Here is a 26,618-nt window from a genome sequence, read left to right on the forward strand (position 1 = left end):
GGTAGGACCACTGCTGCTTTGGGGCACTGAGGGAGGAAAGGTTGGTACGTCAGGACTGCTGCTGCCGCCACGGTTAAGTAAAGACCCTGTCAGGAGGGCCAAAAGGGTACAAAGGAAATGGTGAAAGGTGAGGTGGTGGGACTGGGATCAGTGGGAGGCAGGGTCTGGGCATGATAGAGGCTGGGCATGGGTGGGGTCAGAGTCAGGGTCAGGGTATAGGTGGGGCTATTCTAGCACCCGTTACTGTAACGAATGTAACGGGCTAAAACACTAATCTATATCTATATCTATATAAAGATATATAGATAAACACATACATACTTTCTGCTCTGTGATTATATTTCTGTGTGTATATATATACTCTCCCTGTATCTCCTTTCTGTAGTTGGTTGATTATTACATGCAAAGGTATGTGTGTGTGGTCTCCGCTCTGTATTCAGATGATTATTACACTCTCTCCCTGTTATGTATATTCATAGATGTTTGGCTGAGTTCAAGGGGTGCCTAGCAATGAAAGAAATGTATTTACCAACTCTTAAGTATCTCATTCCTCTCCCCCTCCCTTCACTTTGCCAACCTAATAATTAAATGAATGGGATGGGAAGGAAACGGGGGTGCTTTGAATGGTAAAGCCGCTAATGGTTCCCTGGCTGCTTTCTGATAGCTTGTGAATAGCTTCAGCTAGTATAGTGCTAATAACAGCCATGCAATGAGCAGTTTTGTTGCCTTGCCCCTCCCCCCACCCCCCAGAGGGGCAGATAAGTTAAGATATGAATATTAATCCAGAGGAGGCAGCAGTTTTACCCATAAACACAGAGAAATTGAGATCACCAAAGGTCCCTGGTGATTCTTTTTAAACCAATAGCGCTGCACTAATTTTGTAACTTTTATTATGTTACCGCAGCTAAGATATTAAAAACAAGAACTTGTCATGCCTCCTTTGAATGTGTTTTTTTATGTGGGGGAAATCTCTGAAAATAATTAGGTGTACAAATATTTCTCTATGTATAATATAATAAATGACAGTCAGAAAATAGTGTTAGGAAAAAAATCAAGAAAACAAAGCAGTATGGTAAAAAGTCTTTAATAAACTATAGTCCATTTGCTGGTACAAAAGACACTCATCCGACGCAACCATGCTCCAGCTTGCCCCTGCTTCAAGGGCATATGATGTTACCTTAATGGGGAATTTCAATTTTAATGCCAAACTTCAAACTTGCAGTAATGGGATCGAGGCAATTCCTTTCTGCATTTCAAGAACTCTGAAATTTTGCAAATTAAGGTCCCCTTTTATCAAGGCGCGTTGGGGTGTTGTTTTTTTTTTTTGTTTTTTTTTTATCACCGGCCGCTGTGATAAGAGCTCTGATGCTCGTAGAATTAAAAAAAAAACCAAAAAAAAAAAAAACTCCACATGGGGTACTTAAGGACAAAACTGCTTTTGAATGTATTGAACTAACCTTAAGCCTCTGCGCCTAGCTTTGATTTTTTGTTTGTTTGGGTATCTTTCGGTATGCAGAAAAATGTTCTGGACTGTTTGTGTTTTGTTTTTGGGTTGGTTTATTTTGGTTTTTGTGTTTTGTCCTTAAATACCCCTATGTTCAAGAGGACAGTTTTTACAAAGGCGTGCTAGCCGCTACCACCTCCTTTTAAGCAGGCTGTAGTTTTACGGCTAGCGTGCGCTAATCTTGTGCGTATGCTAAAAACGCTAGCGTACCTTAGTAAAAGAAGCCCTGTATGTTTCTTCTAAAATGAACATTGTATTTTGTGGAGTTTTTTTTTGAGAGACCAAAGACTGTGATTGGCTCTAACTACATGACATTCTTATGTTGAACTGTGTGGGCTCCCTTATTTCTGAGGTCTCTTTTTTTTTTTCCTCCATGATTTTTAGTGATAAAGCTATATACAGCCTTCTTGACCTAGGAGTCTTTACTATTTTTTTCCCGTTTTGGGTTGTTTTTCAATTGGTAAATTAGGCCAGGTAAAACCTGGCCTTAAATATCAGCATCTACCATAGGGATGCCTAAGCATGCCTCTAAGGGGTCCTTTTACAAAGGTGCGCTATGGTTTGTAGCACGCGCTAACCACGCGCTAAATGCATGTTATCCTATGGACATGTTAGCATTTAGCACGCACTAAAACGCTTAGCGTGCCTTTGTAAAAGGACCCCCAAGTGTGATTCTATAAAGGATGCCTAGCAGTTGATTGAGAACGGTGTCTACAAGTTAGGCGCCATTTATAGAATCGGGCCTTAGGAGCCTGTAAAAGGTACCGGGGTAATTGACATTTGGATAGTCTACTTTCTGCTTAGAGAATCAATTATTTCATCCTATATGGAAGGGAAAATTAAAATAATTGAGAAAAATATTACTTTTGCCAGGTGGTATTCGAGAAGCTTTAAATCAGGTGTGTCCAACCTGCGGCCCGAGGGCCACATGCGGCCCTGTGAAGTATTTTGTGCGGCCCCGGTCGAGGGCAATGCAGTGTTTTCCTCTGCTGCCTCCGGGTGTTTACCATCTTGCCGGCTCCATCCTCTGTCTTGCTGCAGAGTTTGTGCATTTATGGAGTCCCAGAAACATTTTTTTTTGGCCAATGCGGCCCAGGGAAGCCAAAAGGTTGGACACCCCTGCTTTAAATAGACCCTCCCAGTTATAAATACTTATTTTAAAAATGTATACACTGCCTAAATCTAGGCAGTTAACAAATGACCATACGTATTGAGACAAGCGGGGGGGGGGGGGGGGGGGGGGGGGGAGGGAAGCCACTGCTTGCTTTGGATCGGTAGTATAGAATGTTGCTACATTTTGGGTTTTTGCCAGATACTAGTGACCTGGATTGGCCGCCATGAAGATGGACCATTGGTCTGACCCAGCAAGGCTATTCTTATGTTCTAAAGCGCTTTTTTAAAAAAATTTAGCACCAAGTTTGTGGAATCAACCCTTGTATTCAAAATCTTTCCTCTAGTCTAGAGCATGAAGTATGATTGTTAATAATTTACATTGAAGCTTTGGAAACATTTATATGACTTCGTAATACCTGGTAATATGTGTCATCTTCCATTCAACAGAGATGGTGGGGGAATTGGGGGGGGGGAGGGGTAGGATGAAATAGGTCATATTGAAATGTATATTGAAGGAATGATACATTTCATTTTATATTATAGTTTTATTAATTACTTCAATACAATGTGAATAGGAGGGGAAAAAGGGAGGGGGAAGTGGGGGGAAGGAGGGGAGGGAGGTGGGGGTAGTATGGGGGGTTGATTTGGGTCATATGGAAATATATTTTGAAGGAATGATAGAAATATGTATGTAAATATTATAATTGTGAATCTATTTGAAATGAAATCTTTTTGTATTATATTATATTTAATTATTTCCTTCAATAAAATATTATAAATTCAATGAAGGGACTGAATGAAGCATGATGTACTGGTTAGGAAGGAGGCCTAGGATTGGAAAGGATGGGGAACACACTCTGAGCAAATACTTATTTATTTTCCTGCCAACTGTCCTGGAATGCACACTTCATAATCCTTTGACCTCTCCCGTTTTTTTTTTCTCCATAGCATGTGCTGAAGATGTTGGAACCAGCCTGTACTTTGTGAACGAGCTTCTGCAGCAGGTCGCTTTCTCCAGCACAGTGGGGGTTGTGATCCCCTGCCCAGCAGCAGGGTCCCCCAGCGCTACTCTTCGATGGTACCTAGCCACTGGGGATGATATTTATGATGTGCCCCACATCCGGCATGTCCATGCCAATGGGACCTTACAGCTCTACCCCTTTTCTCCTTCGGCCTTCAATAGCTTTATTCACGACAACCAGTATTTTTGTACTGCAGAGAACTCCGCTGGCAAAATCAGGAGTCCTAACATTCGAGTCAAAGCAGGTGAGAGGAGCTGGGAGGCTGGCTTCTGAGAGATTTCTTTCTCTGTTCTGTCTCTTTGCATGGTGCACATGGCCTATGAGGTTTCTAGGTGGAGTACATGGGGAGGCCCATTTTCAATAGCCATTTACTTGAAAAGCTTGATGGCATGAGGCTTCCTGCAGGTAGAAGTAAGCTTGGATATCAATAAAGCGCATCTTTTAATCCTGAAAATCCAGTTGGGGGAGGCAAACAAAATTCATAAAACTTTGTATTTTCAAAATGATGCACTTTTATTTTAGAGGGAAAAATACCTCAGAATAAGTAGGTGTCGATATCAGGTGTGCATGTCTCCCTTTTGAGAACTGGTACAAAGTTTAGGTAAAAATACTTGAAGACTATGCACTTATGCAAGTTATTTCTAAAGAAGGGGAATACATTGAAGTGACTGAAAAATACAGTATGGTACAGGATGTCAGAACACAAGGAACATCAAAGGGGACATAATGGCCTGCTATGCAGTTAAAAAAAAAATAGGAAATGGAAAATGGAGCCTGCTGACTTTTTGCTGACTTAAGACAAAGTGAAATGTAAATATCTCCAAATAAATTGATTGGTTGGTAATGAAAAAAAATCTTGTCTCTTTGATCCCACTCAATGGCAGAGTTTTCTTGCAAGTAAAAAGATGGGTCTGAAGCACTTATATCTACTAGAAGGGGTTTATAAGATCTCTGATTTTGGTTGTCACTACTAGAATAAGTATAGAATAGAGATCTGTCTTAATAGTATAACTAGATTGAATTCTAGTTTGATTTTCTGGAATACTGTGTACAATTCTGGAGGCCACATTACCGCAAAGATGTGCTGAGAGCTGAGTCGGTTCAGCGAATGGCCACCCGGATGGTCTCGGGACTCAAGGATCTCCCGTATGAGGAACGGCTGGATAAGTTGCGCTAGACTCGCTCGAGTAACACAGAGAGAGGGGAGACATGATCGAGACGTTCAAATATGTCACGGGCCGTATTGAGGTGGAAGAAGATATCTTTTTTTCTCAGGGGGTCCACGGCAACGAGAGGGCATCCGCTGAAACTCAGGGGTGGGAAATTTCATGGTGACACCAGAAAATATTTCTTCACCGAAAGAGTGATTGATTGCGGGAATGATCTTCCACTGCAGGTAGTTGAGGCCAGCAGCGTGCCAGATTTTAAGAAAAAATGGGATTGGCACGTGGGATCTCTTCATAGAGGTAGGTAAGGGTGGGTCATTGGTGTGGGCAGACTAGATGGGCCGTGGCCCTTTTCTGCCATCAGTTTCTATGTTTCTATACTTATTCCCCTATAATCCCCTGAATTCTATTAAAAAAAGTGCTAAAAATTGAGTGTGTGCATATTTGGGTGCAAACCCAATTTGTGCAATGAATTTAATTGAATGACCCAATTAGCACCAATAATTAGGATCTTAAGTGATTATTGGCACTAATTAGTACTAATATTTATGCACTTAAATTGAGGTGCAGGATCTGCACCAGATTTTACGCACAAGTCAAAAAAGAGGGCGTGAAATGGACAGATTGGGGGGCGTGCCTTAGATTTACATGTGTAGTTATAGAATGACCAATTTAGGTGCGAGGATTTGCACCGTGTTTCACAGGGTGCAAATGGATGCACCTAAAATTAAACAGCAAAAACCAACCCAATAGATTTGAATCTACCCAAAAGTAATGTAGGAAAAAAGCCTGAGGAGTCCAGAGGTGAAACTGCCATTCAGCAATATAAACCAACACCTCATTTTAGGCCTAGATATCTTTCATCGCCAAAAAAAACCCCTCCATAAATTCAACCCGTGATACAATCAAGATTCAATGATAAACAAGCACTTATCTTGTATCCTGACGGGACCCGTTTCACAAGCAAGCTTCTTCAGGGGATCCGAGTGCTGTATTTTGGGAAGAGAAAATTCAGACTTAACACTTGGAACCCCTGAAGAAGCTCGTTTGTGAAACGGGTTCCCGTCGGGATACAAGATAAGTGCTTATTTGTGAAAGGTATGGAGAACCTGGATTACGAGGAAAGACTTAAGAGACTGGGGTTGTTCTCCCTTGAGAAAAGGAGACTACGAGGGGATCTGATCGAGACATTCAAAATACTGAAAGGAATCGACAAAATAGAGCAGGAAAAAAACGTTATTTACAATGTCCAATGTGGCACGGACAAGAGGACATGGGCTGAAGCTAAGGGGGACAAGTTCAAGACAAATATCAGGAAGTTCTGCTTTACGCAACGAGTGGTGGACACCTGGAATGCTCTCCCAGAAGAGGTAATTGCGGAATCCACCATTCTAGGATTTAAGGGTAAGTTAGATGTACATCTCCTTATGAGTGGCATGAAGTGACATGGGTATGGGTAGGCTAGATGCACTTCTCTTTACGAGAAGCTTGGAGCGATATGGGGACCAAAACTATGCCAGGGTACACTTGGCGGGGCCTCCGCGTGTGCGGAATGCCGGACTTGATGGACCTAGGGTCTGTTCCAGAGATGGCGCTTCTTATGTTCTTATCATAGGTTGAACTTTTGAACTTTTATGGAGGTTTTCGTTGCCAATGAAAGCTATCTAGTCCTAAAATGAGGTTTTGCTGCCATTCAGCAATATAAACTATCACCTCTGGACACCTCAGGCTTTTTTCCTCCATTCTTTTGGGTAGATTGAGATCTCTAGTGGCCATTCTTGAATCTACCCCTGTGTGCTCCAGAACTGGGCTTTCTTGGACTTCTCCTAATAATAGATGAGGACGAAATGAGAGAAAATGTTGAATCAATCACTCATTTGTTGAGATTATTGCAACATAACATTGCACTGTTGCAGGGCTACTCAATTCCCATCCTTGAGGTCCACAGGGCAGACCAGGTTTGCAGGATATCCATAATGCTATGCAAATCTCTTATGCATATTCATTGTGGATATCCTGAAAACCTGGCTTGGCTGTGGAGTTCAAGTGCCGGAATTGAGTAGCCCTGCTCTGTCACCTACTTCTGCTGTGCCCCAACTAACCTCCCTTGCATCCTACCTCCAGTTATTGCTCCTTTAAATTTACTATCGTGTTTCCCCAGCTCTGTACCCTTTTGCGGCTGTTCCATCCTGAAGGATATCTTAAGTAATAAAACCTGGTTATTTTTAATGATCTTACATTTAGAGAAAGCTCTTAATTAGAAATTAACAGGATACTTGCAGCAGGGTGGCTACCAAGAAGCCCAACCTTTTTTCCCCCAGAGACGCTAATTCCAAAACTTGACTAGAATTGGGTTTGTGTGGTTTCTGGTTTATGATGCATTTTAAGGTCTATTTTTTCTTTTCTCTGAGTGTTTTTTTTCTTCTTCTCATACTCCCACTTCATCTCTTAGACCTCTGCCCAAGTAATTGCAGCTTCTTTAGCTGGCTGAAGAATACATAGCAAGAATAATTGTACAGATATTAACTTTTGTGTAAGCAGATTCTTGAGCAAAAAGAGTGGAAATGCATATTACTATGGAGTGCACAGAACATCCAAAGATGTTATTTACAATAAGCATAAATCTCCCAACACTGTGTTTAGCTCTAATTTTCTTTATTATCCAGAACTTTCTCTTGTTCTTTTTCTCTCCAGCTCAGTTGCAATGAAGCTGGACACTGGCACCCTGAACCTTTATTCACGTTACCAGGATTTGTTCCTTCTATTTTACATGCCTTCCGCTCCCCCATTGTGGGCTGGAGGAAGGGAGCCTGGATAACTTCAGAACCTTATAACCATGTGCTCTGTCTCCAGCCGTCCAGGCTGGGGTGGGTAATCTACAGCTCGTGAGCTAAATTGAATTTTTATGCAGCTCACGAGACTAGGGTGGAGAAGGGGACGGGGACAGAGCCAGCAGGGACGGTGCGGGAATGGGACAGGGGCAAACTTTGTCCCTGTGTCATTCTCTAAAAACTTGAGACTAGTATCAATGTGTAAAAACAACACATCTTGGACAACTGGCAACTGAAGTCAATGATTAAAAAGAACTGTAGAAGCTGCTTTTGGATTTCAATGAGCTACTGTTAAATGACATCATTTGTGTCTTGTCTGCCATCTGCAACGTCCTTCCTTCATGTGCCCAACTGCTCAAGCATCTTACTGTTACTGCAACAGATGCATCCGTCGTTGCTGGCATAGAGGAACACTTGTTTTCCTGTTCATCCACTACACAGTTTAGGTTCTCTTTGGCACCCATGTCTGAAAGACAATCCAATTACCTTCCCAGATGATGTAAAAACCTAGGCAACCGGATCTTTGTGAAGGTTGTACCAAACCCAGATCAATTTGTGATTTTAAACAGTTGTAGATAATATTGTTCCTTTTTATATTTTTAATAAAAAAATATTTAAATATAAAATCATAAGTGTTCAAGGTTTGTGTAAATGAGGACAGAGTCCACGGGGATGGGACGGGGACAGAGCTCTTGGAGACAAGACAGGGATGAAGATGGAGCCTGCAAAGATGGGGACAGTGCCCACAGGGATGGGGACAGGGACAGACTTTGTCCCCTTGTCATTCTCTAGATTAGGGGAAATATATCCAGAAAACATCATTAACCAGAGTTTTGGTGGTGATCTTAAATGCTATACAGGTATTTTGCAAATAGTTTCAGAGCAGCCATTCTAGCAGTTGGTTTCCATTGTTTTTACTTATTTTTTTACTCATTTAAGGTCTAAGGAGTTCAATGCATTTCCAGTTCCGCCATTACGTAATGTTGCAGCTGGCTAAGGATACTGTTGACATTCATTAGGCTCTGTGTATAAAAGGTGCCCACCTCTGATCTAGGCCTTATTCCCATGCAATGACTGCTATCCTCCATCCCCTCTCCTGGAAGGCTGTGATCAGTAGTTTTGCAACATCTGTAGTTTTATTGACCTGTACAGCAGATTCCTCAACCTAAGACTCAAACTGGAGAGCTCCACATGATGGTGAACAGCACATAGGTGCAAATTCTATAAAGTCTATCAAGCGGCATTATGGGGCAAAGATCTAGAACAATTGCTCGCGTTTACTACTTATGGGGAATTTAGGAAACACCTAAAAACATTTCTGTTCCTAAAGTATTTAGGCAACTAACCTGTACAATCCTACTCCACAATAACAATATTGTGGTGTAGGACTGTACAGGTTAGTTGCCTAAATACTTCAGGAACAGATATGTTTTTAGGTGTTTCCTAAATTCCCCATAAGTAGTAGGCGTGAGCAATTGTTAATAACTAGCTTCTAACTTTGGTAATTCTAATTAATTTGTAACATCTTTTAACCATTGTAAACCGCATAGAACTTCACGGTCCTGTGGTATATAAACTGTTATTATTATTATCAAAGTTAGGCACTTACATCGACGTTCCAAACTTAATCGATCGATAGGTTTAATTGGCACTAATAATTGGCACTTAACACCTCATAATTGATATTAATTTGGAATTAATTGACAGGCGCCTAACTTGGTAGGCGTGATTTTCTAAAAGTTAGGCACCTTGTCCAAAGTACCTGCCTCAAAGTAAGTGTGGGTTAGGGTGGATCGTGGGCATGTTTTGGATCTAGACTCCTGTTTTTGACTTAGGTGCAATCGATTAGGCCAAGAAAATCCTGGCATAAATACAATGCACATAAAAGTTAGGATACCTAGCAATGCTTAATGTCACTTAAGTGGCGCCAAGCACGATTCTATATGGTGCACTAAAGTTTTATGGAAATGTGTTTAGTGCCACACTAGTCGTTTACCAATATTTTGAGGTGATGTATATAGAATCATGGCTATATTGTCTGAGCATCTATCTTTCCCCTTCCCCCCTCCTTTGATCTGGCATCTTTCTCCCTACTTTTCCTTCCCTTCTCTCCTTGACCGTGGTCTGGCATCTCTCTCTCCTCCTTCTGTTCCCTGGGTCTGGCATCTTTCTCTCTCCCTCCCCCTTCCTGTAGTTCAACATCTCTCTGCTTCCCCTCCTTCCCTTACCTGGTCTGGCATCTGTCCTCTCCTTTTCCTTTCTTCCCTCAAAAATCTGGCATCTCTTTTCTTTCCTTTTCCTCCCCTTCCCTGTGGTCCAGTATCTCTTCTATCCTCCCCTCTAATTCCCACCCCCCTCCCCTGAAATTCCCCTTCCCCCAGCGGGGTCCAATACTTTCTTACCCTTCCTGTTCCCAGTGCTGCACTCTTTCACTCTTCGGGCCGTGGGCAGTGTGAGTGAAGTGAACACGCTGTTTTCGTTAGCTTCAGACGTTTTACCTTTATTACAGCTTCCTGCCTATGCAGGAACAGGAAGCTGTAGTAGAGGGAAAGCTTCAAGGGCAGGGGTGGGCAACTCTGGTCCTTGAGGGCCAGAATCCAGTTGGGTTTTCAGGATTCCCCCAGTGTCTATGCATTGAAAGCAGTGTATGCAAATAGATCTCATGCATATTCATTGGGGAAATCCTGAAAACCTGACTGGATTCCGGCCCTCGAGGACCGGAGTTGCTCACCCCTGTTCTAGGGCTACCGAAGGCAGTGTGCTTGCTTCACTCACGCTGTCCACGGCCTGAAGAGTGGAAAAGTGCAGTGCTGGGAACAGAAAGGGTAAACAAAAATACCAGATTCCGTCGAGGGGGGCGGGGGGAAGATCTGGTTTAGGCTGCATGGGCTACCCAAGAGGTCTCGGAGGGCCACCATTGGCTTGCAGGCCTTGCATTGAAGACCACTGCCTTAGGCTTTCTTAGTTGTGCTCTGCCAATGAGGTTGGTTGTGGGTTGTTGTGTTGTTGTTTTTTTTTAATTGACAATAAATTCACAAGAGAGAGGTGTGTTCTACATGTCTGCCCTCTAAAACTGCTGCTTTAAAACACTTTTATTTAGTTGCCAGAAATGGCCATAACCCAGGATGAGAACTGAAAGAGAAAACTCAGCAGAAAGCCAGCCAGAAATAGAGAGCACGGCAGCAGTAAATTCTTTACAGCAATGGATAAAGTAGTGTGGTTTACAAAAATGGGAAGGGTTAATCGACCCTGAATGGCTTCATTATAGAAGCCATTTCATGTTGGGCTGCTGAAGTGAGCAGAGCATTTTTTTTTTTTTTTTTTGCTAGTATGGTGTGTGAGGAAGTAACAGCCATTCACATGGAGTTAATTATTCATCAAAATGCTCATCTTTAGGGTTATAACCTAAGACTAGGAAATGGCAGCTTTTGTTTTAAAAAATAAATTAAATTTAGGCTTCGTATTGATTTTTATATCAAATATTTTGTAAAATAGGTTCCCACATGTTTCTCCCTACATTCTTTCTTTTTCCCACCTATTATTTATATGTAAACTGCTTAGTTAATTTAATATGCCACAAATAAAAGCATTATGTTGAAATAAGAACATAACAACTGACGGATAAGTTAGAGTCTCTATGGGTCAAAATTCCGGGAACAAATGGCCTGGAAACGGAGATCGGCATCTACTACCAACCCCCAGGGCAGTCCGAAGAAATTGACAGAGAAATGACGGACGAGATTAAACACCACTGCAAGGGAGGCAATGCAGTTATCATGGGTGACTTCAACTATCTGGGAATAGACTGGAACCTAGGCACCTCCAGCTGCATTAGAGAGACCAAGTTCTTGGATGCTGTAGACGATTGTTTCCTGGAACAACTTGTCAAGGAAAACACTAGAGGAAATGCAATTCTGAACTTAATTCTAAATGGATTACGAGAACCGGCACAAGATGTAGAAGTAGAAGGGACGCTGGGAAACAGCGATCACAGTATGATCTGCTTCGATCTGGACGCAGGGGAGAAACATCAGTCCGAACTTCCGAAAAGGGAATTACGAAGGCAGGCTGAACGCTTTCGTGCGCCCAGGCAATGCCAATTACTATCAAGAAACCATATACACATTTCTGGGATTGAAAAGGACCACAGCTTTATTAATACATTATCATAAAACACCCTAGGAAGCACCTCAGCTTTTAGAGTCCCATGAGTACTTCTCCCCGCCTTGTCTGCCATCTAGGGAGCTTGGCTATCATCTCTACAGTGACCCGCCTTGACACTCTTTCTAGCTAGGTCACTGCCCAGGTTCATTCGCCAGTCCACCTACCTTGTCCCCAGCTAGATGGACAATGCCTTTTCCCAAGGCATGACAGTTCCTTGTCTCGAGAGACCGTTCTTCTTTGATGGCAGGATGCTTCTATGTTCGGGTACCTCTGCAGTTATGACAAAGAGGTACATTTAAAAGTTCTAGCCAGCATCTTACAGTAAGCTTGAGTTCATTACTTTGACTGGTTGACCAGAGTGGTGTATTTAGATTTTAGCAAAGCCTTTGATAGTATTCCACACAGATGTCTAATAAACTGAGTGCCCTCGGGATGGGCCCAAAAGTGATGGACTGGGTCAGAAATTGGTTGAGTGGAAGACGACAGTGGGTAGTGGTCCATGGAGATCGCTCTGAGGAAAGGGATGCTACCAGTGATGTGCCTCAGGGTTCTGATCTTGGGCCTGTTCTTTTTAACATTTTTATAAGCGATATTGTTGAAGGGCTGTCGGGTAAGTTTTGCCTCTTTGCGGATGATACCAAAATCTGCAATAGAATATATGCCCCAGATGGTGTGAATAACATGAAGAAAGACCTAGCGAAGCTTAAAGAATGGTCTGAAATTTGGCAGCTAAAATTTAATGCTAAGACATACAAGGTCATGCATATGAGCTGCAAAAACCCAAAGGAACGGTACAGTTTAGGAGGTGAAAAACTTACATGCACATCAGAAGAGTGGGACTTGGGTGTGATTGTATGTAATGATCTTAAGGTGGCCAAACAGGTTGAAAAGTTGACGGTGAAAGCGAGAAGGATGCTAGGGTGCATAGGAAGAGGTATGGTCAGTAGGAAAAAGATGTTATTGATAACCCTGTATAAGACTCTGGTGAAACCTCATTTAGAATATTGTGTACAATTCTAGAGACCACACCTTCAAAAAGATATAAAAAGGATGGAGTCAGTCCAGAGGAAGGCTACTAAAATGGTGTGTAGTCTTCGTCATAAAGTGTATGGGGACAGACTTAAAGATCTCAATATGTATATTTTGGAGGGAAAGCGGGAGATGGGAGATATGATAGAGATGTTTAAATACCTACATAACAAAAATGTGCATGAATCAAGTCTCTTTGATTTGAAAGGAAGCTCTGGAATGAGAGGGCATAAGATGAAGTTAAGAGGTGATATGGTCAGGAGTAATCCAAGGAAATACTTTTTTATAGAATGGGTGGTAGATGCATGGAACAGTCTCCCGGAAGAGGTGGTGGAGACAGAGACTGTGTCTGAATTCAAGAAAGCGTAGGATAGGCACGTGGGATCTCTTAGAGAGAGGAAGAGATAATGGTTACTGCGGATGGGCAGCTTGATGACCTCACAATGCAGGTGCACAGAGCCTTAGCCTATAGGAAGAGGAGATGCAAATGTTAAGAGCTTAAGCCAATAGGGAAAGGAGGAGATAATGGTTACAGCGGATGGGCAGACTAGATGGGCCATTTGGCCTTTATCTGCCATCATGTTTGTATTACAGTAAACGTTATACATAATATTTAAGACAGGCAGAAAGAAGAACACCTCGCTTTGAGATACAGACAGTTCAACAGAAGGCAAGGGAGACGTCTTATTCAGAGTCTTTATTTCATGACAGAGACCTTGCTCTAAACTATTGCCCTAACAAGGATCCTAGTTTCGGGGACACTCTCTTGTAGAGCCCTCCGAGAATGCTGAGGAGTAATATCTCATGTAAAAGCTGAGAAGAATGCTCTGTGCTGCAGAAGTGAATACTGAACCTAGTACATGGAGCACTCTCCCTTATTAATTGCCCCTTTGACTACCCTACACACTACCTAACAGGGGATGGGAGGATGATCTTGCCACTGGAGGAAAAGAGAGCAAGTCTTGACCCCCAACAACAGCCCTTTAAACCAAAATTTGTGCCGTTTGTCCCGCCCCCTCTCCATGACTCAGCCAATCAGGCAAAGGATTCCCCTCTGACATCCCCTCTGATGTCAGCATAGGGGTGGGGGGACCCGGGAGAGGGGGCATGGCCTACCTCATGCTCCCTCTTTGGCAGCCACCATATTACTGGTAGCTTGCTTGCCAGGGAGCTCGCGGCCTGGACAAAATGTTTATTTTGGGCTGAGTATTCAAAGATGAGACCTATGCAGGCTTCAGCTTTGAATATCCAATTATTTTCAAGCTAGTTAAGATATAACCACTAAATTGAGTGGTCATCATCATTTAAGTGGCCATCATTTAAGTGGCTATGGGCTAATGCACAAAATAGGATAGACTTTTCTCTGGTCCCTTTTAGGTGCTAAATCTGGCTGGCTTTGAGTTCGGCACTGACTGCGATATTCAGTGGCACTTAGCTGGTTAAGTGCTGCTGAATATTAGTGGCTAGTCCTGACCAAGCGACTTGACTGGTCAGTGCCTGGCTAAATTGCTTTCAATATGAGGTACTTTATTTATAAAAATTTACACCCTGCTAAAAACCTAAGCAGCTTACAATTAAAACATACATTTTAAAACACTCATATAATTACTTAAAAACATACAGACTTCTGAAGACTCTGTTTAAACGATCTCATCGTCAATGTTGAAAGCCTTGCAGGAATAAATGGATTTTCGGTGCCTTCTCAAATTGCTGCAAAGTTGGACACAGACGCCATTAACTCATTTGCCTATGCTGTTAACAGTCCAGTAGAAATTAACAATGTTACAAATATAGCACACACTACCCTATGACTAAACAGAAATTACTGGTCCATCAGATATTTTAATGATCTACAGCAGGGATAGACAATTCCAGTCCTTGAGAGCCCCCAGACAGCTCGGTTTTCAGAATATCCTCAAAGAAGATGCATAAGATTTGCATACCATTTCCTGCATCTTCCTTGAGGATATTCTGAAAATCTGACTAGCCTGGGACTTTCAAGGACCAGAATTGTCTGCCCCTGACTTACAGGATCTTTCTGTCTCTCAGGTTTGGGAAAATTATACTTAAACAACAACTTGTACAGTACTCAAGTGGTCAGTGTAATAAAGTGACTTTTAATTGAAGAAGAAAAGATATGTGATTGTAATTTTATTACTTCTAAGACTGGATGGTCTTTTGGTTTAATGGCAATTATGAGAAAAGTTCCTGAGTCTTCTCATCACCAGGATAGTTAGGGTTATGGCAGCTTAAGGAGCAAGGGTGGGAGGGTGAGGAAGGATGGTAGAAGGAGTCATCATCTTTGCTTAAGGATGATACCTAGTGGCAAGATTCAGGATCCATGATTACAGGGTTTTAGAAGGAGACCCGGCCCAGGACCATCATTTGGGTCATATGAAATAGAGCAGTGGTTTTCAACCTAGGACTCAGGGATCGCCTAACCAGTTGGGTTTTCAGGTCATCCAAAATGAATATGGATGAAAAATTTGCATGTACTGCCTTCTCAGTATGAAAATATTTCTCATCCATATTCATTGTGGCTATCCTGAAAACTCAACTGGCCAGGTGGCTTCTGAAGACTAATCTAATCTTCCATTTGTGAGTCGCGCATACCTATACAGGCTCAAGGTGACAGGTCAAAGATGAAGGAGGGGAAGAGGACATGGAGAGATAAGAAGAGGGACTTAGACGTAAGGGATGCTATACAGAAACTGAGATAGTTAGTTGTCAAAAAGGTGAGTCTTCAGGTTTTTTCTGAATGTAGTGTAGTTTGTCTCTTTCCTGATAGCTTCTGGTAGGTCATTCCAGATTTTTACACCCAGATAGGTTAGCATAGAGTGGAAAACTCATTTGTGGTAGAGGTGTTTTGTGGATGGCAGGTTTAGTTGGACTCTGTTAAGGATTCTTTTTGATGTCGACCAAACATTAGAGAATAATTGGATGAGAGGGGCTGCTGAGCTTCCATATAGGATCTGGTATAGGATATATGACGATTTGAAGATTATTTGGGATGATATTGGGAGCCAATGTAGTTGCCTGATGAAGGTTGTAATTTAGGCAAATTTCTTTAATTTGTAGATTAGTCTAACGGCTGTGTTCTGGATGAGTTGTAGTTCATGGATAAGAACGATGTTTATGCCAAGGTAGGCAGAGTTGCAATAGTCCAGTTGAGGTAGGACCATCATCTAAACGATCAGAGCAAAGTGGTGTGGGTGGAAGTATGGTCTTGTGAGTTACAGTTGACGCATAGTGTAGATGGTCTTTTTCCGCAGGTTAGATATTTGTTGAAAACCACTGCAATAGATACTAAAATTACCAAGTAGTTGTCAGTAGCATAGTCAGAACTTAATTTTTGGGTAGGAGTGGATTGGATGGGCATGACCCATGCATTTCCTCTGCCCACCCCCCAAAGCAGTAAAGATGAATACCTTGACTGGCCTGGATCCTCAGGCCCACCACCTAGAGAGTCCTTTCTGGAGTCCACCAAGCAGTTTCATCCCCGCAGCAGTCAATAACGCATTTCTAGCTACCTACACTGTCATTGCCCCCTCTCCTCACCACACACGTGCTCAGTTCAGCTAGTATCCCCCATTCACGGGGATGACAATTGGAACTGAGTATGCCCAGGAGATGGTGAGAGGGAGTGCCAGCATCAGCAGCTGGAAACGTGCTGCTGACTGCCACAAGGATGTGACTGCTTGTGGGATTCCAGAAAGGACTCCCCAGAAGGCTGGGCCCAGGAATCCTTGCCAGTTACACCAAATGATGTATTTTGCAACTGGGTGGGCTTCTGCTCACCTGCGCCCTCCTATGGCTATGCCACTGGAGTTATGGATAAAGGCTCATCATGCCAGATCCTGGCCCTAGTTCTGATGAAGCTAGAAGCAGAAAGAAGCAGGAGGGACCTGCTGGTTCAAATCAACAAATTACAAAGGTGAAATAGTGAAGGCAATTTCTGAGTTCTTATATTAGTCTACTCTGCATTATCTCTGCTTGGACTACGATTGTGGCCTAATGGTAGGGTGTAATATTTTTGCTACTATACCTGCTGTTTCTCCAAGGATTTTACAGAGATTTTTCTGCTTAGTCTTTTGTGAGAAGTCTTTTATTTTCTCTGTCAGCTTTGGGAAATGTGCATCTCTGATATCTTTTTGTATTTTGCACTGTAGCTTGCTCTCTCTCTCTCTCGCTCCCTCTTCCCCCTCCTTTTCATCTCTCTCCCCCTATCTGATGTTGTTTATGCATGCTATTTTGAATACTAATGTACAACCAATGGTTGTCGGGGGCTTACATTGAATTACAGTATGAAGGGGAGTGTTGAAGTGATGTTTCTGTTGTGTTCAAGATCTTTACTCCTAGCTCTTCCATGTCTCCCTTTATGCTTCCCTCCTCCTTACCCCTAACTCTTATTCCAAGATGCAGATTGACAGAGTTTGGGGGCTCTTTTTCCACTGAAGGGTTTAAGGTATTAAACTAAGTGTGTGGGTTGCTAAGAATGATAACATGGGCATTTATTTGCGAGGCCATCGAAATTTTGTACATGTCTTCCCTCCACCCCCAACAAAGAATTTAGCAGGGTTCTTTTGGGTCTTAACACTGAGCTGATCATTGTTCCTAGGTGGATGATGTGATGAGAGAGAAATGCCAGCAGTGGACTCATCTGTTGGCTCCCGTTTAAAAGGAGAGGCAGGTCTGATTTGGATTGTATTCCATTGCATACATGAAATTCTGTATTTAGAAAATAAAGACATACAAGTCCAGGTATATAAATCTCCAAATTTTAGATACTTTATTATTAAACGTGAATTTCCTTGGAAGAGGTTCTTCAGAGCTGAGCTGTCCTGAGGGCTGTATGGGTGGTGAAGAAATCGTCTCCCCTACTAGCTAGATTTCAGGTTCTCTAGCTCTGAGATGTTGCTGTTATAGCAGGAGAACCTTTCACAGTTTTTGCCCTACTGAGTTAGAAATGATCCTTTTTATTCATCTCAAATATTGTACCTAAGGTGATGGTTTTACTGTGGGTTCTTTGCTGTTCTTCCAGTGTTCAGGGAACCGTATACAGTGCGAGTGGAGGATCAGAGATCAATGCGTGGCAGTGTGGCGGTATTTAAGTGCCTCATCCCTTCTTCTGTGCAAGAGTATGTTACTGTGGTGTCCTGGGAGAAAGATACAGTCTCAATTATACCAGGTAAGGGGGGGGGGAATCCCTTAGCTTTTTAAAATATTTGTGCATACATATAATATTTAAAGTTGACTTGTTTAGAGTTCGTTGCTGTCCTTTGATGTGTGCTCATTGAAAAGATATATCTCTGGAAAATGCAGATCTTCAAAGCCGAATCTGTGTTCCTCTGGGGCTGTTTTACGAGTGTACATGTGCTGTGGAACAGTATTTCCAAGCCCTTTTCTGGAGGCACACCTAAATAATCGGTCAAGCTTTCAAGATTATCATAATGAATATGCATGAGAGATTTGTGGGAGCTCGTTCTTTGATGCTTGTGGTTCTCAACTCAGTCCTTGGGAGACACCCAGCCAGTCAGGTTTTCAAGATACCCACAATGATTATGCATGAATTGGATTTGCATACAATGAAGGCAGTGCATGCAAACTTTTCATGCATATTCATTGCGCCTGTCTCAAAAACCAGACTGGTTTGGTGTGCCTCAAAGACTGTGTTGAGAACCCCTGCTCCAATGAATGAAAGGCTATCTCATACTTTGCTTAGGTGGGCCTCCAAAAGAGGTTAGGCTGACACTGTTCTAGGGTGTGGAAGGTCTTGAAACTATGACCTTTGGTTCTTGGGCTTTGCAGCTCAAGAAAATCGTGGGCCAATAGATTGACAGTGCTGACTTTGGTGCTTTGTTTCTGGCTTCTGAGCAATAGGGTTGTCAGCTAATCAAGGTCGGTCTAAGTAACCAAGTCTTGATTTTATCCCATTGTATTTCCATAGATCTAGGCCTGATCCAATTGGCTAAGGAGCAATAGGGCTCATAATCGAAATTGAAAAACATCTAAAAACCGGCCTAAATCGGCACTTGGACAATCTAAAAGACAAGTTGTCCAAGTGTCGATAATCAAACCGGGTTTTAGACATATTTAAAACGACGTAGACCTTCACAGTGCTGCTGAACGGCCAGAGCTAAAAGGGGTGTGTCAGGAGGAGTGTCAAGGGTGGGATTTGGGCAGGATGTGGGTCGTCCTAGACTTAGTCATATTGTATGTATAACCAAAAGTTTTACAACACTGTCTAGACCAGGGTTGGTCTAGACGGAACCTGGACGTTATGACTTAGGCCATCTAAAACCAGGTCTAAGTCACAAGAAGGTATCCAAAGTGACCAGATAAGCACTGCAGACACAAAGTACAGACCCCCACACACTGCCCCAGTGATCACTGCCCCCCCTCAATAAAATCGTAATAACAACTTTACATATCTGCCTCCAGAACATCAGCACCTGGCAGCCTGATAGGAAAGCCTAGTAGAGCTGCACAGAGGTAGCTTAAGTGGTCTTAGGGGTGAGTTAGTGAACCATAGAGAGGAAGACCCAGGCCCATAAGTTACTCTAATCACTGCATTCATGGTGAAAAATTTGAGCCCTCCCCCCCCCCCCCCCACAAACCCCCTAACCCTTTTATACTGCCATATAAGTGGCTCCTGCAGCCATAAGGGCTATTGGGGTGGTAGATAAGTAGGTCTAGTAGATTCTGGGGATATTTTGGGGGGGCTTACCATGACCTATAAGGGAGCTGTTGTGAGATGTGTATGTGAGACACTTTTTGTGAAGTTTATAGCAGAGCCCTGTAAGGTACCCCCATTACTCTGGTGCCATGTCTGGGTGTCCAGTCTCTTACTTTTCTGGCCCCTCCCATGCCCAAAAGGTCTTTTTCTAGGCATTTTTGAGTTGGACAAATTTTTGGTCAAAAATGGGGTATAAAGATGGACGACTTAGCAGTGTGGACGATGGCTGGTTGGACATACAGTTAGACGATTTTTGGAAAAAAAAAAATATGCTGGACATATTTTTCGAAAATGGACCTTTTTCTGTGTCTGACTTTGGACGACTTGTGACTTAGGCCCAAATGGACATAGACGTTTTTCTCGATTATGCCCCTCAATGTCTATATTTTAGATCAAGGACATTTACTCCCAATTAGAAAATGACACAGAACATAAGAATAGCCTTACTGGGTCAAATTTATCCCCGTCCCTATGGGATCTATCTCCATCTCTGCAAGCTCTGTCCGCATCTGCACAAGCCTCGAACCCTTTAAAATCATAAGTATTCAAAGCTTGTATAGATGGAAAGCAGAGCTAGCAAGGATGGGATAGGACAGGGATAAAGATAGATCTCACTGGGATGGGGGACAAATTTGTCCACGTGTTATTTAATTCCACTTTGAGATGGGAGCTAAGACAAGGTTGATCTAAAAGTCAAACAGATACTAATGAAGACATGAACCCCTTGTTCTACTCTCTGATTTCATTCAGGGCACCTGCAGGAAGATGCAGAGTCATTAAACACCCCATGGGGGTCCTTGGTCCTTTCCCACAGGTCCTTTCCCTTCTGACAGATCACATGGCCATAACATATTGGGATTGTTCCAAAAATAGCATTTACTGAAATGCTTGTGAAGTGTACAGTGGTGCCTCACACAACGAACTTAATTGGTTCCAGGAGCAAGTTTGTTATGCGAAAAGTTCGTTATGTGAAACGCGTTTTCCCATAACAATACATGTTAAAAAAAATAATTTGTTCTGCAGCATAAAATATGCTAAGATGACATAAAAAAAGATAAATTTTTTGTTATTATTTTTATTTAGATACATCTAAAAACATAATTGTTTTTTAAAACAACACACATTTTTTAAATTTAAAGACAGACTAAGTAGAGTCTAATTTTACAGTGAGAGAGGGCAGAGTCTCAGCGGCAAAAACTGGGACTTAACTGTTCATTTTTTAAATGCCTGCATGGTTGAAAATGTTGTCCATTTCCTTGGGCAGATCATTCTGTCTATAATACTAGTTTATACTTACTGTATTACAAAATGGTCTTAATGGATAAGCTTTTTTTTTCCTGTTTCTTTCAATATGTAAACAGAATGCCAATGGTGAGAGAGAACAAAGCTGTTATTTTTCTAGCATCGGGGAAGCGGCGAGAGTAGCTCCGCCCCCTCCCAACGCATCAGCAGTAGGCGCCGGGCCCCTGCGAGCCGACGGTCCGCCACTGCACAGGGAGCCAGGCGGAGAGAGGGCAGTTACGCGCAGTGCCTGCGCGGAAGGATGCAGCTCGGGCGACTTCGTTGTGTGAAACGAAGTTCGTTGTAGGAAGCAAGACATGAAGTTCGTTGTGCGCAGCGTTCGCTGTGCGAGGCGTTCGTTATGCGAGGCACCACTGTATATGGCTTAGGTATTGTGTATATTTTGCTCTAATACTAGCCATACTGAAAAAAAAAGAAACATATTCCTATAATTTTCTAGCATACAGGTTCTGGATCCGTAGAATTTCTCCAAATCCTCTAGCATGATACATTTTAGAGACCCATCTTTTTCCATTGATAATGGGTAAGAATGCTGCTTCTCAAATCCACTGTTCTAGCACAAATATAAATGTCACTTAGAGTTTTTCATAGTAGAATCTCATAATACTCTAAGATGCCAATATTTGTTTTCAATTTTTCCACCTTCTTCCTTCATTCACCATAATACTGCTTCAGTCAAAGACCTCAGAAACACCACTCCACCGTCCCATCTTGATCATCTTCTCCACAGTGTCTTTGGTTTTATGAGCAATTAGCATATTTTCAGAGTGTTACGCAAAAGTTTCCAATGTCTGGAGCCACTTAAGGGAATAAGACCACAGTAGATGGAGTTACAGTGGTCCAGTCAAGAAGTCATTAGGGTATGTTGAGCTGAAACATCCTAATAGGACCTAATGCATATACCTGTATTCAATTTTTTCATGCTGTGAATAGAAATTGTCTCACTACTATATAAAGAATGTACCCATTTAGTTGCTAACCTAGCAGGTTCCTGCTAACCTAGCAACTAACCTCTACCAAAGTATAGAAATGCCTCACTATTGTATGTAGACTCTGCCTACCTTGTTAAATCGCAAGAGGATTGTGAAATATTGCAAGAGGACCTTGTGAGACTGGAAGACTCGGCGTCAGAATGGCAGATAATGTTTAAAGCGATGCATATGGGAAAGAGGAACCCGAACTATAGCTACGTGTTGCTGGGTTCTTGGTTAGGAGTCACTGTCCAGGAAAAGGACCTAGATGTCATTGTTGAGGATATGTTGAAACCCTCAGCTCAATGTGCGGCGACGGTTAAGAAAGAAAATAGAATGTAGGAATTATCAGGGAAGGAATGGAAAACAAAGATGAAAATGTTATAATGCCCTTGTATCGCACTATGGTACGGCCGCAGCCTGAATACTGTGTGCAATTCTGGTCACCGTATCTCAGCGGAATTAGAAAAGGTACAGAGAAGGGCGACGAGAATGATAAAGGTTTGGGGCTCTTCAGCTTGGAGAAGAGATGGCTCATGGGTGATATGAAAGAGGTCTACAAAATGCTGAGTGGAGTGGAAAATGTAGATGTGAATTGCTTGTTCACTCTTTCCAAAAATACTAGGAGTAGGGGGCATGCGATGAAGCTACTAAGTGTCGAGCTCTGCGAATGTTGAGATGATGCGGTATACAAACTTAAGGTTTAGTTTAGTTTAGATTTAAAACACATGATGTGTAGTTAAACTCTGGAATTCATTGCTGGAGAATGTGATGAAATCAGTTAGCTTAGTGGGGTTTAAAAAACGCTTGGATAATTTCCTAAAAGAGAAGTCCATAGGCCATTATTGAGATGGCTTGGGGAAACCCACTGCTTATTTGTAGGATAAACAGCATAAAATCTGTTTTACTACTTGGGATCTAGCCAGATACTTGGGACCTGGTTTGGCCACTGTTGGAAACATTTTACTGGGCAATTCTTACGGTCGCTAACCTTGGTTATGTATGTAAACTTGTAACCCATTCTGGACTCTTTTGGGAGGATGGGCTAAAAAATCAAATTAAATAATAAAACAAAATTTCCATAAGGTACGGAACATAATCTTCATTCTAGCAAAAACCTGTGGTTTTAAATTCAATTGATGGTCAATAAGGACTTCTAGATATCCAATTAGCCTTTCCAATTGGAGAACTCTGAAGCAAAGGGGAAAACTTATAGGTTTAGGGAAACAGCCATCAATCTACATTGCAAGTGTTTCAATGCATTCAATTTGAAGAGTGCTCTAAGCTAGGGGTCTATAACATCAAGGCAAGCGTTAAGTGGAGTAAAATCATTTTTTTAGTCCGATCAGTCAGATTGCCGTGTTTTGGATGATTCGCAATCTTTGTGTGGTTTTTTTGAAAGATCCCAGGTAGATGATGTTGCAGTAGTCGATGGTCGCTAAATCTGTTCCAGCTGGTTAAGCATGTTAGCATTTTACCGTCCAATTATTGGAACGGCTCACGTGGTCTTTTCCAAGCTTCATAGTAGCCTCCAACTCTGCCATGCAAATGTAGTACAATGAGGTCATTATTATTAAAATGGAACTAAAATGGGCTCATTAATATTTAAACGAGCAGTCCTGGCGATTCTCCATCATCACTGGGTGATTCTCCAAACGAAGTGCTGGCTTTTAGCAACCAAAAATTACCAGCTGGTCCGGGGATGCAGGTTCTGTAAAAAGCGCGTCTCGGGTGTGTGTTTCTGGCTGTGGCTCATGATAAAAATGAAAAAAAACCTCCCAAACCCCACACTCTTCACTTAAATTATAGCAATATAGTCATAGAGAAAAAATCTCACAAGCATGCGTCTCGAGCACGTCTCAAACATGTGTATTAAAGGCGTGTACTAATGGCGTGTCTTATACATGCTTGTTGAAGGCCAGTGATTGCACCTCCCCTCCCTTCCCCTCCATCCAAGAGCATTGATACACCTATGATTGACATAACAACGTTGCATTTGCTAGTAGTTCTGCGCCCCTCCTTTCCACCCGTGCCTCCATCTATGGACTATTCTGCGCATGTGCTGAGCCTATCATCAGCGATTGATCTTGTGTAAATTTGTTGAACCTCCACAAAGTTCACTTGCATGCACGGTTCTTTGAATCGTTAGATTTGCGGACACTACCGTGGCCAGTTGGATTTTATCGGCGATTTTACCACCCGAGAGTGGTGATATGAGATTTGGGAAGAGATTTGCTGCTCCTTTTCCTTACAGTGTAGTATGAGAGAGAGAAATACAGTGAAAGCAATGGGATCCTTGACCTGGAGTCATATGGTAAGCCTAATTTTGAAATGCGGGGCAGTTTTTTTGGATGAATAAAGAGCTGACTCCAGCTCGCAAATATTTGGTGCTGAAGATTTGTCTTCTAGCAATGTGGGCTTTACTCCACTTTTGCCAGACAGGATCATTCAGAGGAGATCCCAGTCATGCTCAGGCTCTTACAGGCCTGTACGTGCTACAGTCAGGAAGTAGGCAACATGGAGGCTATTTCCTCTTCAATGACTGTCTTGCAGGGCCTGAGAGCCTATGTGCAGAGGTGGCTGTAGGGCTGTTGCAGCTCCACAGAAGAGCCTGCAAAGTGTGTCTAGTCTTCTGAGCATTCAGTCATGCTGGTGCTGCTATTGTCTCCCTTCCCCCCTCCCCTGCTCAGCTAGATAATCACATTTTTAATTGCGATCTGAGTACACATTCTGCAGCCAGTCCCCGCTGCATTGGTTTCGCTTTGTTGTTTTTGTAAATGATTTCATCAGCAGTAAAACATTAATGTTCCTGAAAGCCTTTCCGTATGCAAAACGTTCTTGCAGGATAGGTGCAGCTTCACAGGAAGGAAGGAAATACAGGTTTGCGTGAAAACAGGCAGGCGTGTAGCGTATGTAGTATGTATGCGATGTGCAGACACCCAGTGCTTCAACATGTGCCAAGCAAACACACAGCTCTTGCAACTTCATTAATATTTTACTCGCATATATTTGGCTGCGGTTGTGCAGTTTGTAGTATGCGTGTGTGTGTGTGTGTATATATAATCTATACAGGGTGGCCAAAAGTAGGTTTATCGTATTTATTTTTTATTGTACAGGTGTTGAATAGATATAATACACTACTGAATGATAATCAAGATAAAGCGAAATGATGTAACTGATACAAAAGCTTCACACAAATGTTATTTGTGACAGCTGTAAAATAAAATAAAAAAAATAATGAAGAACTAACAAATTGATTCTGGAAGAGATCAAACTGGCTACGCCACTCAAAGCCCAAATGATGAAGTTACGACTGTCTTATTTTGGTCACCATCGTCAGAAGAGAGAGGTCACTGGAGGAGGACATCGTGTTTGGGAAGATCGAAGGAACCAGGCGTAGAGGGCGACTTGCAATCAGATGGCTGGACACGTTGAAAACAACCATGGGGTTGATGCTGGAGGACCTTTCCGGACTAGCACAGTACCGATTTCTTTTTTAGATCCGCAATTCATCAAGTCGCTAGGACTCGAGCAAGAGTCGATGGCACCTAACTGCAAATACTGTATAGCTACATTTGGCCCACCCTGTATATATAGCCTTGGCCCAATGAAGGATGCCCATACTGGTCCACTTTTTTTCTCCTCAAAGTACGGTGTATTACGGTGTCAATTTAACATGGTTCCTGCATTAACTTTCTTGTGGCTTTATGTGCAGGAGTCATGACATGGGGGAATGATGAGTACCATTAGAGTGTAACAAATTTTTAAGCCAGGCCAAAATGTGAATTTCGAAAACTATTTATCTGATTACATTTTAAAATATCCTCCAGGCAAAACACAAGTTTACATGGTTTTGAGATATCTGAGGCATTCAGTCCAGGGTCCAGTTTTCTGCAGGGTCAGAAAGAAAGGGATGAATCCACAGGAACCGAATCAAACCATGGGGTGTCTGCTCCATCCTTAAAGTTAGCCCTTTGAGTAATCTTTCAAGTTACCCAGGAAGCATTGTCTAGAATCTGAAGTGCCCCCATCTCTCTCCCCCCCCCCTCCAAATAGAAGCAGCCTTAGGAGCTATGGCCCCTCCCACTAGAGGAATAATCTTCAGGCACTTGCTGCCACGGTTCCCCCCCTCTCCACTCACCCCCAAGAAGAATTAGTCTTATGTCCTCTGCACAATCCCCAGGAATGGTAGCTTTCATGTACTCTGCCCTCCTCCTTGGAGAGAAAGTAGTCTTCGCTGCTGCCTTTGGTACAGTTCCCCCCCCCCAAGATGTCCAAGCTCTGTCATTCTCCATCTCATGCTCCATCCTTCTTTGAATGAAGTAGTTTAGAAATGGAACCTCCATCACTCCTTCCCCTTTTTGCACCTTCTCCCTCTCCCCCCGAGGAAAAAAAGCTTCTGGCTCTAGGGCCGAAAGAGACTTTTTTTTGTGAAATAATTTCAGCTTTCCCCCAGAAACTTGGTGAGATTTTTTTTCTTCTTGTTACTATGGTAACAGATTTTAAAAAAAGGTGTGAGTACTGTCTGTGAAAAGCAGAGATTCATCTCGTCAGATAAGATGGGGAGTCAGAGATGGCGAAGAAGGAGGGGAAATCATATAGTGTGTAGTGTGTGAATGTGACTCATAAAATGAAAACTTCTGGGTGTTTTTTTTTTGTTTTTTTTAAAGAAGTCACTCTCCTCCCCCAGCAGATACGTACAGAATATAAATACACAATCACTTCCATTTTGATAAAGGGATCGTTATGACGCTTATCGTGACTAATCACCTCACTTCCA

At 42.4% G+C, this 26,618-nt stretch overlaps 1 protein-coding gene across 2 annotated transcripts in view; it reads left to right on the forward strand.

Annotated features, from left to right (window-relative positions):
- The window catches only part of DSCAML1 (DS cell adhesion molecule like 1), a 361,981-nt gene that overhangs the window by 19,008 nt on the left and 316,355 nt on the right, over positions 1–26,618 (forward strand). For both annotated transcript variants that reach the window (XM_033919234.1, XM_033919235.1), the window contains exons 2-3: positions 3,566–3,883; positions 17,871–18,017. In XM_033919234.1, coding sequence (XP_033775125.1) covers positions 3,566–3,883; positions 17,871–18,017 — 465 coding nt within the window. The remainder of the gene's footprint in view (positions 1–3,565; positions 3,884–17,870; positions 18,018–26,618) is intronic.

Source organism: Geotrypetes seraphini, chromosome 13, assembly GCF_902459505.1.
Source record: "Geotrypetes seraphini chromosome 13, aGeoSer1.1, whole genome shotgun sequence".
Lineage (NCBI taxonomy): Eukaryota > Metazoa > Chordata > Amphibia > Gymnophiona > Dermophiidae > Geotrypetes > Geotrypetes seraphini.